At 30.2% G+C, this 14,963-nt stretch overlaps 1 protein-coding gene across 2 annotated transcripts in view; it reads right to left on the bottom strand.

Moving 5' to 3' along the window:
• rg (A kinase anchor protein rugose) overlaps positions 1 to 14,963 on the bottom strand; it is a 258,360-nt gene that overhangs the window by 7,794 nt on the left and 235,603 nt on the right. For both annotated transcript variants that reach the window (XM_085824292.1, XM_085824293.1), the window contains exons 29-34: positions 10,602 to 10,779; positions 7,899 to 7,979; positions 6,675 to 6,830; positions 6,118 to 6,294; positions 4,561 to 4,659; positions 2,273 to 2,469 (exon numbers count right to left, since the gene is read on the bottom strand). In XM_085824292.1, the coding sequence (XP_085680418.1) occupies positions 2,273 to 2,469; positions 4,561 to 4,659; positions 6,118 to 6,294; positions 6,675 to 6,830; positions 7,899 to 7,979; positions 10,602 to 10,779 (888 nt within the window). The remainder of the gene's footprint in view (positions 1 to 2,272; positions 2,470 to 4,560; positions 4,660 to 6,117; positions 6,295 to 6,674; positions 6,831 to 7,898; positions 7,980 to 10,601; positions 10,780 to 14,963) is intronic.

Genomic DNA, 14,963 nt, shown 5'->3' with positions numbered 1-14,963 from the left:
AGAAGACTGAATCTAAATGCATAAAATGAAACTGTGAATGCTAAAAACAACCAATAGTTTGATGCATATACAATTTATTTCATACGCTTGATACCAAAAATAAAGCAAAAACTTATTATATTCACTTTTATTCTTGTATATTAAACAGGTTCTGGTGAAGGGAAAACATAACAATTCATAATTTTTTTATATCCTACATTTTTACTGTATTTTTTATTAACTGTCTAAAAATATAACATGGAGACCACCTTTTGTTTTTTTATGCATAAAAATAAAAGATCAGTTCCAGGTATAAAAGCCTAGTATAAACAATAAGTCATTTTCACATAAATCATACTCCTTTTTAATTAAATGTTTATGTAATTTTTACTCCATGGAACTGTTCATTTAAACACATATTGTACAAAAACACAAAACTATTCATACAAGCATACTTTTATTTTATTGAATTATAAAAATAATACGTACATGGGCAAAATAATTTAACTTTCTTGGAGAAAACACATTATTAGTTAAACTTTCATCCACCCATTATCACATTTTATTTATTGTTAATGTCTGTTCATGTCCATATTAGAACGATGATATACTTTCTAAGTCAAAGAAAACCAGTTGCTCCCACAGAGTCTGTAGCTAGATAATTTTAATAACAAACTCTACAATCAATCGTTCAGATCTTGCTTTGATTAGATCTCTGTACAGTTCTTGATAACATGCAATGTTTTCTGTTTATATTCACCTCATCCAATAATGGAATTGTAAAGGAAAATGTGTTTCCAGTTTATTATCATATGACTTACACAAGTAACAGTAGACTTGTCTAGTCATGTCATATACCTATTAATTCTGTATCCCTGGTTTCAACTGCAGTTTATGGTAATATAATATTTTTTTAATTAAAGAAATAAATGCTAATTTGCACTAAAAGAGTATAGACCATAATACAACGAAATACAGCAGTCCAAATAATATTGTCTTGCCAAGACAATACCAATCATGAGCATAAACATCCATGTTTTATTGCTTCTGTAACACTTAACAGAGAAGCAACATTTTCATTATTGTGAAATAAAATTTAAAATACAACATACCATTTCTTCAAATTAGGCTAAAATTGCAGAAATTTTCTTTTTATATCCATATGGGACAAAAAGTATATTAAAAATGCATAATGTCGCTTTTTGCTATTATTTTTTTTTATTGTTCATAGTATTTTAATACATATATTATACTTAGAAATTCAGCTTTACTCAATTATGTTACACAAATACTATATGAATTGTACCTTGATAGGTAATTTTAGAATAATTATAAGAAAATTGCTGTATTTTTCTGTGTAATGCAGTGATAAACAAATTTTAAGAGAAGGCTATGCTAGAAAAGTAAGACAGCAGGGCCAACTGCACTTAACATTGAGTAAATGGGTATCTTGGTAGTTAGGTGAGATATCGGCAAGCTGAAAATGGTTTTAGTTGTGAATTATCTTGTCACCAAATATGGTGGGAAATAGTCGAAAGTCTCCAAATGTCGTAACATTCTGGTCTGATCCTTGTGTCACCGTAATATGTATTGAAAACAAATAAATGTAATTGACCACTATGTTAGCTGTAACCGTAATTCCACCCTATTGCTTTCCAGTAATTTGGAGAAGCAGAAAGTACTAGAAATATCTCACGGCCGGCTGAATTTAAGGCCGAAGAGAGAACATCTGCTCTTAGTTGTTGTTGCAAGTTGTTTAGTTCCATGTGAACTGAGATATCCGAGTTAGCTGTCTCTTTAGATGCACTTTGCATTGCACTGTGCTTAACATTCTTAGAAGTTTGAAGTGTAACTTCCGATTATACTGTGAACACTTGTATGAAGATTTCTGTGGAAAATTCCAGAGTTCTGAAATATTTCCTTTGAAAAATATAAATCTTTAATAATCTGTTATCGGACTTCTGCATTCGAGAGGTACAAGTTCGAGTCCTGGCGAGGGCATAGTTCTTTTTTCATGTTTCCTGCATTCAAAAATATCCTAATGACTCAACAACCCACCTAATAACTGCTAACCCGTACAACACACAACAATATTATGCATAATGGTATGCATTGGTAATTATCCGCAGTTCCACACAAATCTGAAGGGTATAATAGCACATTACTTATGGATACAGGGATACTTCTATATTATCTTTTTTTATATTATTTAGAAATAAAGTTTACAATCTTCCTACTTATAACACTATTGTTATTTACATTAAACAGCCAAAAATTGAAAGATTCTTCTTACCTGAATAGGATGATGATGTGTTTCACTCCGAAGCCTCCTTCCATTAATGGTAAAACAACAGACATTGCAATGATCATAACAGACCACTACTAATCCTTCTCTGCATAAAGCACACAGTTCGGGAGAGCGAAAGTTTTCTGGAGCTTCAAGAGATCGCAGCAGATCTCCATTTGTTGTATGGACTAGAACAGGTCCATCTGAAATACAAAGGACACACTTATTTAAAATTTATAAAATTATTGCTATCTAATGCAGCTTTAAAAAAATATATATTTAAAACATAAAATAAAAAAGTGTAAGCTCTCGTGTTCCTTTTAAAACTCTTCATATTGTTTCTAACTACGCTGTGCTACTCCTAATGCCCAAGTTGCATTAATCAAGCCAATTATCCTTGAATACTTTTGTGTTCAGGCCAACAGATTTCCACAGATTTAAATTAGTCTGATGTACCTACATCCCCCTTACTTTAATAATATTGTTCTAGAAACTATTATTTATAATTGTTTGGGCTCAAGCTTTATTAGGAATTACTATGATCACTGTTAGAAAGCTTTCAATTACACACATTACAAAAAATATGTACTAAAAACTTCAAATGCAAGCAAGTAATTTACATACATAATAACTGGGTCGATTTAGAATTACGAAAAAATTTGCTTTATAATTTTTTTTTACGAATGGCTTTGTTTAGTGGTGTAAAGTCCTATGCTGTGTCAAACACAAAATGTCATCGTTAAGTTTTTAGATGATTACTAAACTCACAAAGTTACAGAATCAACTTCAAGCAAGAACTTCTTTTGAAAAGGAAACAACTTATGGTAGAACATGAATATAAATACAAAATATTAAAACTACAGCTTTCACATTCTGAAACATTTAAAATTATTAAAAAAATAAAAACGGATCTAAAAGTGTTCTTTACTACAAATCAGATAATCAGATAAGTGCTACACCATTTTTTAATAAAATGATTCTCAAGAGATAGTTTTTTAAGATATTGCAATATTTTCACTTCACACCAGACAGTAGCAGTAAAAAATTGGATGAAAAGAAACCAATTATTGAGCCACTTGTACGAGAATTTAAAAATGTGTATAAACCAAAAAAAAAAAAAAAAAAAAAAAAAAGAATGTGTCCATTGATGAATCTTTGTGTATGTGGAAAGGCAGGCTTGGTTTTAGATAATATATTCCATCGAAACCATCCTGATAAGGAATCAAAATATATAAACTAAGTGAATCCGATACAGATTATGTTTGGAACTTTTTAACATATACAGGCAAAGATACCAATCTCAAGCAAGAGATGGCCTATATGGCAAAAACATTGTGAAAAAGCTTAGTGATATTTTGGAAAAAAGATACATCTTATATCTGGATAGGGTTTTCACTTCACTGTCACTTGTGTAAGATTTATGTGATGTAAAAATGAATGTTTGTGGCATAATCATGAAAACGAGGAAAGGTCTGCCAAATTATTTTTCATAAAAATCAATGAGACAAAGCAATGTAGAGACAAGTATAGTAAAAATATGTATCTGATTGCATTTAAAGATAGAAAGAAGGAAGTGTTGCTTTAACTACAATGCATGGATGCCAACTAGAAGATTCTGGCATACAAAATTACAAAATGGGAGAAAGTATTAAGAAATCAAGCTGTATACTGGAGTACTATAAAAGTATGGAAGGAGTGGGTATTAGTGATTCAGTCATTACTCATCTTACAGAAAATCTTTCAAATGGTATAAAAAATTAGTTTTTGGGCGTCTTGACATTACAATTTGTAATGCTCATGTTTCATACGATGTAAAAAATGGTACAAAAACATCATTGCTTCAATTTTGACTAAGCATTTTTTATCACTAATTCTTAGTAAGAATAAAGAGAAAATGAGAAGAAGATGCATTGCTTGCTCCCAAGCTACTCAGAGGAAGTGAGTTTCTGGGAAAAACAACTTATTTTGAGTGCAAAGATTGTAATGTAAGACTCTGTGTGGACAAAGGCTTGTCACATGTCACAATAACCTGAACTAGAATTTGAATTAAGGAACTCTCTGTTTTGAGAACAAGATGTTTTTACTGCTAGATTATCTAACACTTAGAACTGGTTATTTTCTATTTAGGCATGAAATATGAAACTAAAATCTTAACAATATAGTTGAAATGATGTAACTGTTTTAACTCTGTAATCTGAACAAATAAAGTCTTCATTAGAAACAATTTTTTTAGATAGTTAGATATTTAAATAAATCAAAATAACAAGGAGATCAAGACAATACTTGGCACATACCTTTTGAGCCACTAACAACCAATCCAAGCTCTGCTGAAACAACAATACATGTAACTTCGCTTTCATGACCTGTCAAAGTTGCTCGAGGTGTTGGAACATCTGAAAATATAAATTAATTTTTTTAATTAACATATGTAAATTATCTGAAAGGGGTTACAAAAAGGGTGGAATATATATTAAAAAAATAATAATTAAAATTTTATTTCATAATATTAAATCTGTTTGAACTTATATTTAAAGAAAAAATAGGTAAATTATAATTTATGTTACTTTTGTGAAACAAATCCAGTATTTATACATATAATATTTATAACTTCTTAAATATGTTAAGTCTAACCAATAATCTTGGACAATACTGATCTTACTTGAAATGCATTACAACAGACGCAGGAGCACACTTTATAAATTAATTAATACTTCAAATTTACCCCAATATTAAGTTCAAAATTGATTTAATGACTAAAATAATTTGTTACATCAATTTATTTAATAATTTAGATTGGTGATACACTTTATAATCTTTCAAAATAATATTGGGGAGAGATACATCTGCAGAAAATTTGTACAACTGTTCTACTGTTGTTTCATTTCTTGTAAATCTTCTTGTGAATATTTTTTTATGGATAGATATATAAACTTATTTTTTTAGATATTATCAATCATTCTTTTTAGATGAAAAAGGAGTTTAGCATGGGGCTATGCACAGAAGCCATCTGCAATATGCTAATCATGAATTTGATAATTTTTTTTTAAATATTGATTTAGTTTTAAAAATATTTTCAGATCTTCAATTTTGAATTAATTGATTTCAGTACTTTCAATACAATTTAAAAAACTTAGGAATACCAATCAGCTAGAATGCAATTGGACATTACTAATAGACCATCTTCATTTTTGGTTTGCCAGTAGATGGCAGTAATATTTATTGCACACATTTAAACTGTGATATCATAATCCATGTCTAAAAGATTCAAATGACTTTTTACACTAGTTAATAAATATAATATCCAAAGTGATGTATGTTCATATCTTCATTGATTCAGCTTGATTGCATGGATTATTGAATATTATCTTTAGGCATAACAGGTCATTTTAATTCTAGCAATGATATGGAATACAAGGATAATAATTAATGGATATGCATAGATTTGAAACAATTGGTGCTCATAATATAGTTTATAAAGACTGATGTAGAATTTGCAGCTGAAGTTACAGCTAGTTATCATACACATACCCAAATTAAATGCAGAAAATAAATTCTAATATTATTGTGAGAATGCTCAACTTTTAAATAAAAATGTATTATTTGCATTGACTAATTTATTTTTGGCCAAGACTATACAGAATTTCTTATATACGATAAAAATTCATACATATACATGACATAAATGAAATATTTTGATAAAAAGCTAGTTTTATGAAAAGAACAAGATAATTATTCAGAAGACTTACAACAGAAAAAATGAAATCATAAAATACTTCACGAACATTATTGCTATATGCACATAAGAATCAATAACTAAATATGCAGATAAGCAATATTAACTTTAAACATACCTGGACTATTTAACAAATCCCCAGCTATACACTGCGTACGAGCATTCCAATGCCACAGCAAAATCGTGCAATCTTCAGAACCGGATGCAATATAACAATCTGACGTAATATTGCACTCTGACCTGGCTAAGCAAGTAACGACACCAAAGTGACCGTATACTATTTGCACTATTTTCGCTGAAATGACAGAGAAAATTAATTAATGCTCTGCAAAATTACATGCTACATTTATAAAAATTTAATATTCTATATTAAACTGGAAGAGAAACCTATCAATGTAAAATTTAAAACTACACAAAAGGGCAAAATTAGTTCAGTGTAGATTTTGAATACTCTCTTTCCCCAAAAAAATTAGGAGGCGGGAAACTTTTAAAGAAGAGAGACCTGTGTCTGATCACCATTGAAATTGACACAGTTTTTTCAAAATCAACAGAGAATTAAAATGGCTTTTGTTATCCAATTCTGTATTTAGTTAGAAGCATAAGAAATAAAAATTAATCAATCAAATCAAGTAATAATGAATGTGAATAAAAAACTTTATGTATTTTAAAATTTACCAGATTCGGTTGAAAATACTCTGAAACTGTTATCCCAAAATCCACATGCTATCAAAAATCTGCTGTCGACTGTTGTTACAAAACAACAAGAACGCATTTTAACTCGCTGGCTGAAATTATCTCCGAGATGTCTTTTATAAGGAGCAACATTCATAACTAGAAAGGAAAAATAAATAAATAATAATTTACGATGTAAGTATTAATTTAAAAACACTTGCTATTTAAAAAAGTAATCAAAAACTGAATTCATAAATGCTTAAATATTATGGAAAACTTCAGGACTACATTACTTTCAAAACATATGATCAACATTGCAGCAAGTTTCTTGCAAAATATTGTATCTGGCAAGAAAGTGGGGAAAGATAAAAAGTTTGTTAAAACCCATAAGAAGCTTATTCTGATTTTTGCACCTACTGATATTTTTTCCTCTCCCCAATGCAGAAATAACAACATGTGTCAGCCAAAGTTAGAAAATTTAACAACAAGGCAAATTTTGAATAATTTTTTGTTCCTGTGGAAAGTCTGTGCATTTTTTACACGCTTTATGTTTTTCTGATAAGAAATTTAAATTCATTCATGCAAAAGATATGCAGTGAAATTCTACAAACAAGTAATATTAGAATGGAACTTTGAGCAGGAAAAAATATACTTTGATGACATAAACTTGAGGTTATTCTCAGAACAAGATGCAATGAATTTTCTAACATTTTAGCAATGCATTTATAAAAGTAAAAATATATTAATTCATGCAATGTTGGGAAAAAAATGTACAAAAATTCCTCCAGATACTTTATATCATTATAAGTGGTACCTCAGAAAATAGAGTGTGATATTAAAGGGTGGGCTACTTAAGAAGGCACAGCAGCAATGCTGGAGTGAAAATTCAAAATATGTCAAAAAATTAACTGATTTCATCGATATGCTTATTAGTTATCCAAAATAAAACATATCAGTAACTTAATTTTCTCAGGCAAAATAAAAGCTACAGCTTTTGAACAAAATAGAAATGAAAATACTAAGTATTATGTAAGACATTTTGAAAACTTCAAAGCTATTTTTTGTGAAATAAAATATATCATAACATGAATATGTTCCCAATCAGAATGTACTATGAGTAAATAGAAATATATATTGCAGCTAGGGAAAAAATTGTGAAAAACAACAATATTGGAAAAATTTAAATACAAGTATTGAAAAATGTGCATAAGGTAAATAAACACTCACTAAGTAAAGGATCCATGGCAAGGGGTAACTGTGATGGTGAAGTCTGAGAATTATCTGAATATGGAGGCTGATGCAGGGGGCCTAACAAAAAAAAAAAAAAAAAAAAAAAAAAAAAAAATTAAGTATACTTTTTTAGAGCTGTGGCAAATTAAATACATGATTATATTATGAACATGCACACAAAAAATAATATAGTTAATATTAACCATCAAAGTAGTTGCAAAGTTTCATTTGAAATTCTAAATTTCATATCATATTGAAGATTAAAATAAAATTAAAAAATTTTATATTAAGGTTACTCCTTCATACATTCAGATAATCAAGTATACTTCTTACAGATTACAATAACGTTTGTTCACTCAAGACTTAACATATAGCTTAGCGATGCGCCTTTAGAATACTTCTAATAGTCATTCAAAAACACTTGAAATTATTTTATTTTCCTTAATTTTATCTATCATTTAGGCCCATTAGCCCATAGCCTTCTAAGTGAGCCTTCGTGGTGTAGTGGTCTGCACACTCAGCGAATAATTGAGAGATCTGCAGTTTGATTCCCGGCGAAGGCGTTGCATATTTTTCATCTTGGCTGCTTCCAAAAAATACCTAATGTCTCTACAGTGGTGCCTGAACTAAAAGGGTGTTGGATGATGATTCTCCTCACCCAGGATTTGGCGATTGGGTTCTCTAAAGCCCCCAGTCGCCCTTTAAAAGGGGGAGTATATAAGGTATTTCTCCGCCTTCTTAGAGAGCCTTCGTGGTGCAGTGGTCCGCATGCTCAGTGCATAATTGAGAGGTTCGTGGTTCGATTCCCGGCGAAGGCGTTGCGTATTTTTCATCTTGCCTGTTCCCAAAAAATACTTAATGTCTCTACAAGCCTTTGAGTGTTATTGAAGAAAATGTTTGCATATGATATACATATGGAAAGTAATGCTTTTAACCTTTTGAAAGGCAATGTAGGGAGTCCAAATGTCAGGACATTTTTCTTTTTAACTTAAAGGATGCTCTTAATTTAAGAACTTTCCAAATTTTGTTCCATATATACTTTTGTTTGTCTTGGTATATGTGGTTTTGATATTTAGTTCATAAATTCCAAAACCATTATTTAAAATATCTAGTATACAGTTTTGTCTTTCGATCTTCACCTTTCCTTATGTATTTTATAAATTTACCATATTTTCATATGAAGTTGATTTAAATAAAATCAAACAATTAAAATTATAAATGTTTCAAAAATGTCAAATCTTTGAAATTTAAAAAAAAATTAATAAATTCCAGATTTTAATAATTTTTTTCGCCTAATGGCAGGCACTTGCCTATAGCGGCATTCGTGACTACCACAAGTGGTGGCCATTTTATTGTGGAGGCACTAATAAGCTACCTATGAAGGGACACACAATTTTACATCCATGCTTTCTCTGGGATTCGAACCCGGGTCCTTTGATATCACTGTCAGGCTCCCCTAACCACTATACTACATGGGCATATACTACTTAGTCAAATACTTGGTCATTATTGGAGCTTAAAAATTCAAATTTTAAAAGCTTATTCATAAAACCAGCATTTCTCAGTTTCCACTGCTTCCAACATTGAAAAAGTATATACAAGCAAAATTTTAAACCTTATGATGTATGTTGAAGTTTTATGAATGAATTCTAAACCGTGCAATTTAAAAGACCTGCAGAAAAGTCATTTTAGAGATCTCTGACGAGATTCAGTTCCCTCTTGAATACACACACATATTTAATATGTAGTATGTTCACAAATAATTCACCAGATAACAGATCAAAATATCTTTACTATTAAGGAAAAAAGTTTCAGTTAAGACACATTGTTCATTCCATCAAACAACTTCCATACAAGTACAGTGCTAGGAATATATTTTTAGTGCCTCAGCCTCAATTCGCAATTCTTGCATGAAAGCAGAAGTTTGATCAGTTGTTCTTCAGGGAAAAGCTTTATTTACCTTGACATGGTTGACTCATGTATTTACTACAACCAACATACCCAAATATGATTTGCAAGCTGGATAAAGTGTAAAAGAATGCAAGAAATAAATGGATTTGACAGAATGGATGTGCAAAGTATAGAAGGCATGTTCACAATAGATATGATTTACAATATGTTAAGCAAATTCATCAATAAAATTGAAACCGTAAAAACTAGTTATGGTGTTTATGAATAAGTTTACAGAAGAGAACAATATACACAGTGTGAAATTTGTTTAAGCCAAAAAATGTAATAATAAAACCCACCATATTTTGCAATAAACACCATTTTTTTTAAATATTCTTTCACCCACCATATTTTGCAATAAACACATTTAACCAATTATCAGGTGAAAAATATTTGACATCCTCTATGTGTAATACTCATTAAAATTAGTATTCATATATTGAATCAATACTGCTGTACATTAAATATTAATATTTTCTATATATTACAACGAAAACAATATAGAAGATCTCATGTGAAAATAATTTAATTCTTAATATATTTTGATTACATGTATATGAAATAAAGATAATTCATACAGAAAAGAATAAAATTATTTCAAAGTTTTATTTTCTCTCACTGTACCTTTGATCATAAAATCAATTTTTTTTGTTTTTAAAAGCTGTATAAAACTGAATCAAAATTTACATTTAAAAACAAAGATAACATTATATATATATTCCCCCCCCAAAAAAAAAAATATTCAAATACCTGAAAAGCACGGGTTCCACCTATTAACAGCAAAGTTTTGGTTGCAGGAAATGGTGACAACAGATGGTAAAGGAAGCTGTGGATAGGTGTTAGCCGATATATGACACACTGGGGAATTGGATAAAAATTTCATTATCATGCACACTTCTTCTGTGATAGGGGAGAACATCATTGGACTCTATAAACAAAATACAGATGATCATGAAGTCAGTTGTAAATTTAATACTTAACAGAATCTTATATTGCATAAGATTATCAGACAAGGACAATTATTTATATCCCGCAACAAAACATATGACATTCTTAAGCTAGAAAAAAACAATAAAAGAATAAAATTTATTTTAAAACTTTTGTTTCTTTCTATTAAAAAATTTAATTACAGATTTTTGATCCAAAAGTCACCGATAACTTTAAAAAAATCAGTTGCCCCTTACTCCTTAAAAAAGGAAAGGTGAATATAATAGAAGCACAATATTCACACTAATTAAAAAGATTTTTAAAGCATATTTTTAACAGACTTTGATGACTGTATAATAAAATGATGAATTAGACAGAATAAGTAAGCATACATAATGAACATTATAAAGTTTGCAAGTTTTATCACAATACACAGAGAAGTTTTCTTTTTCATTACATATTTACTAATTTTGATATGGGAACCTTTTGATAAAAAAATGAGCTGAGTGGGATAATTCAATTTTATCACCATATCAGGCATTTCAATTTCTTTTCCATTTTGTTAACTACAGTAGTACCTCTGAATCCAAACTTAAACGTAGTTCTCAGCAGCAGAGGGGGTGGGCAGGAATACTGTTAAGTTTTGTAAATTATAAGTTTTAAAAGACAATTGAATGGCCAACACCTGACAATACAGCCGAAACAGAGAAATTTAAACAGTCCCAATCTATCTTCACGTACACCTGCATGATTGCTTGTGGCCAATGCACTCAGATATCGAAATATTTACAGTGTAACTTTACGTATATTCTCAGGTTACATGAAATTCCTCAAACAGTTTGTATCTCAATTTAATAAATAGGTTGGCAGAGAATTTTGGTTGCAAATGGATAGACAGTATTTGGTTATCTTAGTTTTTGTATCCATATTTCTTAAAAATCCTTTCACAGTTTTTTTCAAGCACTCACCGTATTCTTATTTTTATCATAATAAAAATTCCCAAATGTTAGTGATGCAATCAGTGCTGGAAATTACTAATATGCTCTTAGTGTTAAGAAAATGAATAATTATTCTTTTTTCCTATTTTAAAACAGAATATTATGCTTTAATCAAACAGTACTTTATATACTTTAGTACATATATCATACTTCATTTTGTGCTTATCCTTTTCCAGACTAAGTTAAAATGCCAGAATTCCTTACTATCAGTGTCATCTTAATGCATGGGACTACTAAGCACTTGTCTAAGGGTCTCGTGATCATAGGGCCCCATGTTAATTCATTTACATTTCATTTGTATTTCATTTCTGCGACTGGTTGTCATCATAATGGCCCCAGCACACTCATTCACCCAGAGGCTTATACTGCTGCTACGGTGGCACTGCTTACTCAAAGAACTTCTAGAGAATTAAGGGAGGAAAAAATTCACCAATGAAGAAGTGGCTCTGTCAGAATGAAGAGAAAAAAAAATATGCGTGAATTTTATTTTACATTCATTCAGTCCTAATACCTCATGCATGAAATAGCTGTCGAGCCAGTGTTGAGGGTCCCATTTGTCAAGACTTCAAACTTCTGCGACATTGCTCTTTTTACCTGCTATATCGACATTAATCAAATCAGTGATTCACACAAGTAGATTAATTAATGGATTATTTATTTTGAGTAAAACATGTATGAAAATCCAAGTTTAAATAAGCCATTTAAATAAGCCAGAACAAATCCTGTAAGTTCTTCGGTTTTGTACCATATTCCTCAATTTTCTGTATACCTGGCAATTTGCCAATGAGAATTTGTTCCTCTATGATTTAGTGATACAGTAATCAAACTTGTTTACATTACATCTATGGAAGCTGTGATTTTTGACATGCACATTCTTTGGCTTACTGTTATATAACACACTATTTTAAATTGCTTTAAAAGTTAAACATAATCCTGTACATAACAGGAAAGTCCTAGCATAATTATCGAGACTTTTATATATCTGCAGTTAAGCCTTGGAATAGACTTCTATACAAAACAGAATATTCCTGCAACATACATGATTATATTTAACTGTTAAATTATGCAAATAAGGAAAGGCCAACATTAACTAATGTAATAACAAAGTATTCTACATGCTATGTTATTAAATAAAGCAATTTAAAATAGTATGCAGTCAAAAGTTGTCAATTCGGACACCCATAATCCGGAATGATCTATAATCCGGACCTCAAAGCTACAAACGTTCTGCGCATGCGTCTCATTGACTTTTACGGCTGCGAATATGCATGTGCACATACGCGTAATACGTTTGCGTTTAATGTATAATGGACGGTATAAGCTAAGCTAAAATTATCTAATTCAGTTAATGTTGCCAGGGGCGTAGCAAGAGGGGCATCTGTCCCCGGGCGCAGAATCCAAGGGGCATCAAACTGATGTTACAACATTTTAGAATTAAATGTTTTCCATTCTTGGCAAGCAGTAGGGGGCACGAAATCTTCACTTGTCCCTAGGCGCTGAAAACCCTAGCTACGACTCTGAATGTTGCAGATTGCGTTGTTCCTTAATCTTTGAATTGGATCCGGCTTATTATTTTTTGCAGACTGTTAGAGCAATTTTATAAAAGTTAGCTTACACTTTCGATTATGTCAAATAGAATTTCCGATATATACTTACTAATATGTAAAGGATCTACAAAGCGAAAGTGTGTTTATAAGGCCATTAAACAAAAAGTGGAATTGCTGCAAAAAATGGATAAAGGCATATCCTTCGTTTCTCAAACCATTCCGAAATCTGTTTATCAATTTCATGCTGCTCTGCAACCCGGGGGGGGGGGATGGCGAAACGACGAGGTATGCAATGAATTGGAAGTTAATCTGTCAGCACTATCCTTATCTTCAGGGCAGAAGTTTTTATTTTATTTGGCTTATAATTCCTTACTAAATGTAGCATTTCATCTCGATGTATTCCGTCTTTGATATGATTTAAATCAAATTCCTCGTCATTATAATTCGCTTCCGATAAAGAAGAATGTGACACAGAGGTTATTGAAAACGATAAAATTTCGATTGACAAATTAGTCGGTATTCTCGACACAGCAATTATAGGACTTTAACAGCAGAACTTTGTAACTGAAGAAGAAATTATGTCTGTTTATAGAATTAAAGAGAAAGTATTATCACATAAAACGAAGCAACTTAAACAACTTACATTGAAAGAAATGTTTAATAAAGTAAACAAATAAATATTAAGCTTTTTTTTTTTTTTTTTTTTTTAATTTTAATACCCTTTAGATCATAATTGTTCTTTATTTCGTAAATTAGTTTCATATTTTTAATTTTATAATTTCTGCATGCCATCTTACCAGATTTAAACTGATGATCTATAATCCGGAAAAATCGATAAACCGGAATCGCCGAAGTCCCGACGAGTCCGGATTAATGAGTTTTGACTGTATTGTACATTATATTCCCTTTCTCTTTGTATCATATTTAGAGCATAATAGTAAGGAATTCTTACATTTAAACTTAATTTACAAAAAGATAGAAATGAAGTATTTACAGCATAGTACGTAACGTACAGTATTTGCATCTTGGCATATGAAATACTGTATACGTATGTAATATAGCATAATACTCTGCTCCATAAAGTCTGATGTGGATAATATGACTTCTTTGTGCCGCCTATTAAATTGTACATATTTTTTTGCTGCACTTTACTCAAACTTATTTTCTTGAATTATTCTAAATTAATTTACTTATCCCTCAAAGCAAGCTGAAAATGTCATAAAAAACTGCAAATTTTGAAATTAAATATCCTGGTCAATTTTTGTAGTATGGGTCCAACTTCTTATAATTTTAATTTTTCATAAGGACTACAAAACTTTCACAAACATAAGCATCAGAACCCGAATACTGCATTAAAATATGGATTTCATTATTTGTCAAAAATGAATGTTTTTAAAATTTAACATTGCGAAAAGCATTAATATTTTCATCACTGAAAACACTTATAACTGGTAGTAACACTTGTAATTGGTAACTGAAAACACTGACTGGAGCTACGACCAATGATTACGAAATATAAAAAATTTCAATATTCTATGTGTAATCACTTTTGAGTTATGTGAAGTACATACATATGTATGTACAGTTGTTATGAAAAATCCCTATTATAAATCCATTTTGGAAAAAGAGTTCTTTATTAT

Source organism: Stegodyphus dumicola, chromosome 9 (assembly GCF_044657685.1).
Source record: "Stegodyphus dumicola isolate Sdum_Otavi_A_Nest chromosome 9, ASM4465768v1".
Lineage (NCBI taxonomy): Eukaryota > Metazoa > Arthropoda > Arachnida > Araneae > Eresidae > Stegodyphus > Stegodyphus dumicola.
The sequence above is the reverse complement of the archived record's forward strand: the minus strand, read 5'-3'. Positions and strand labels throughout refer to the sequence as shown.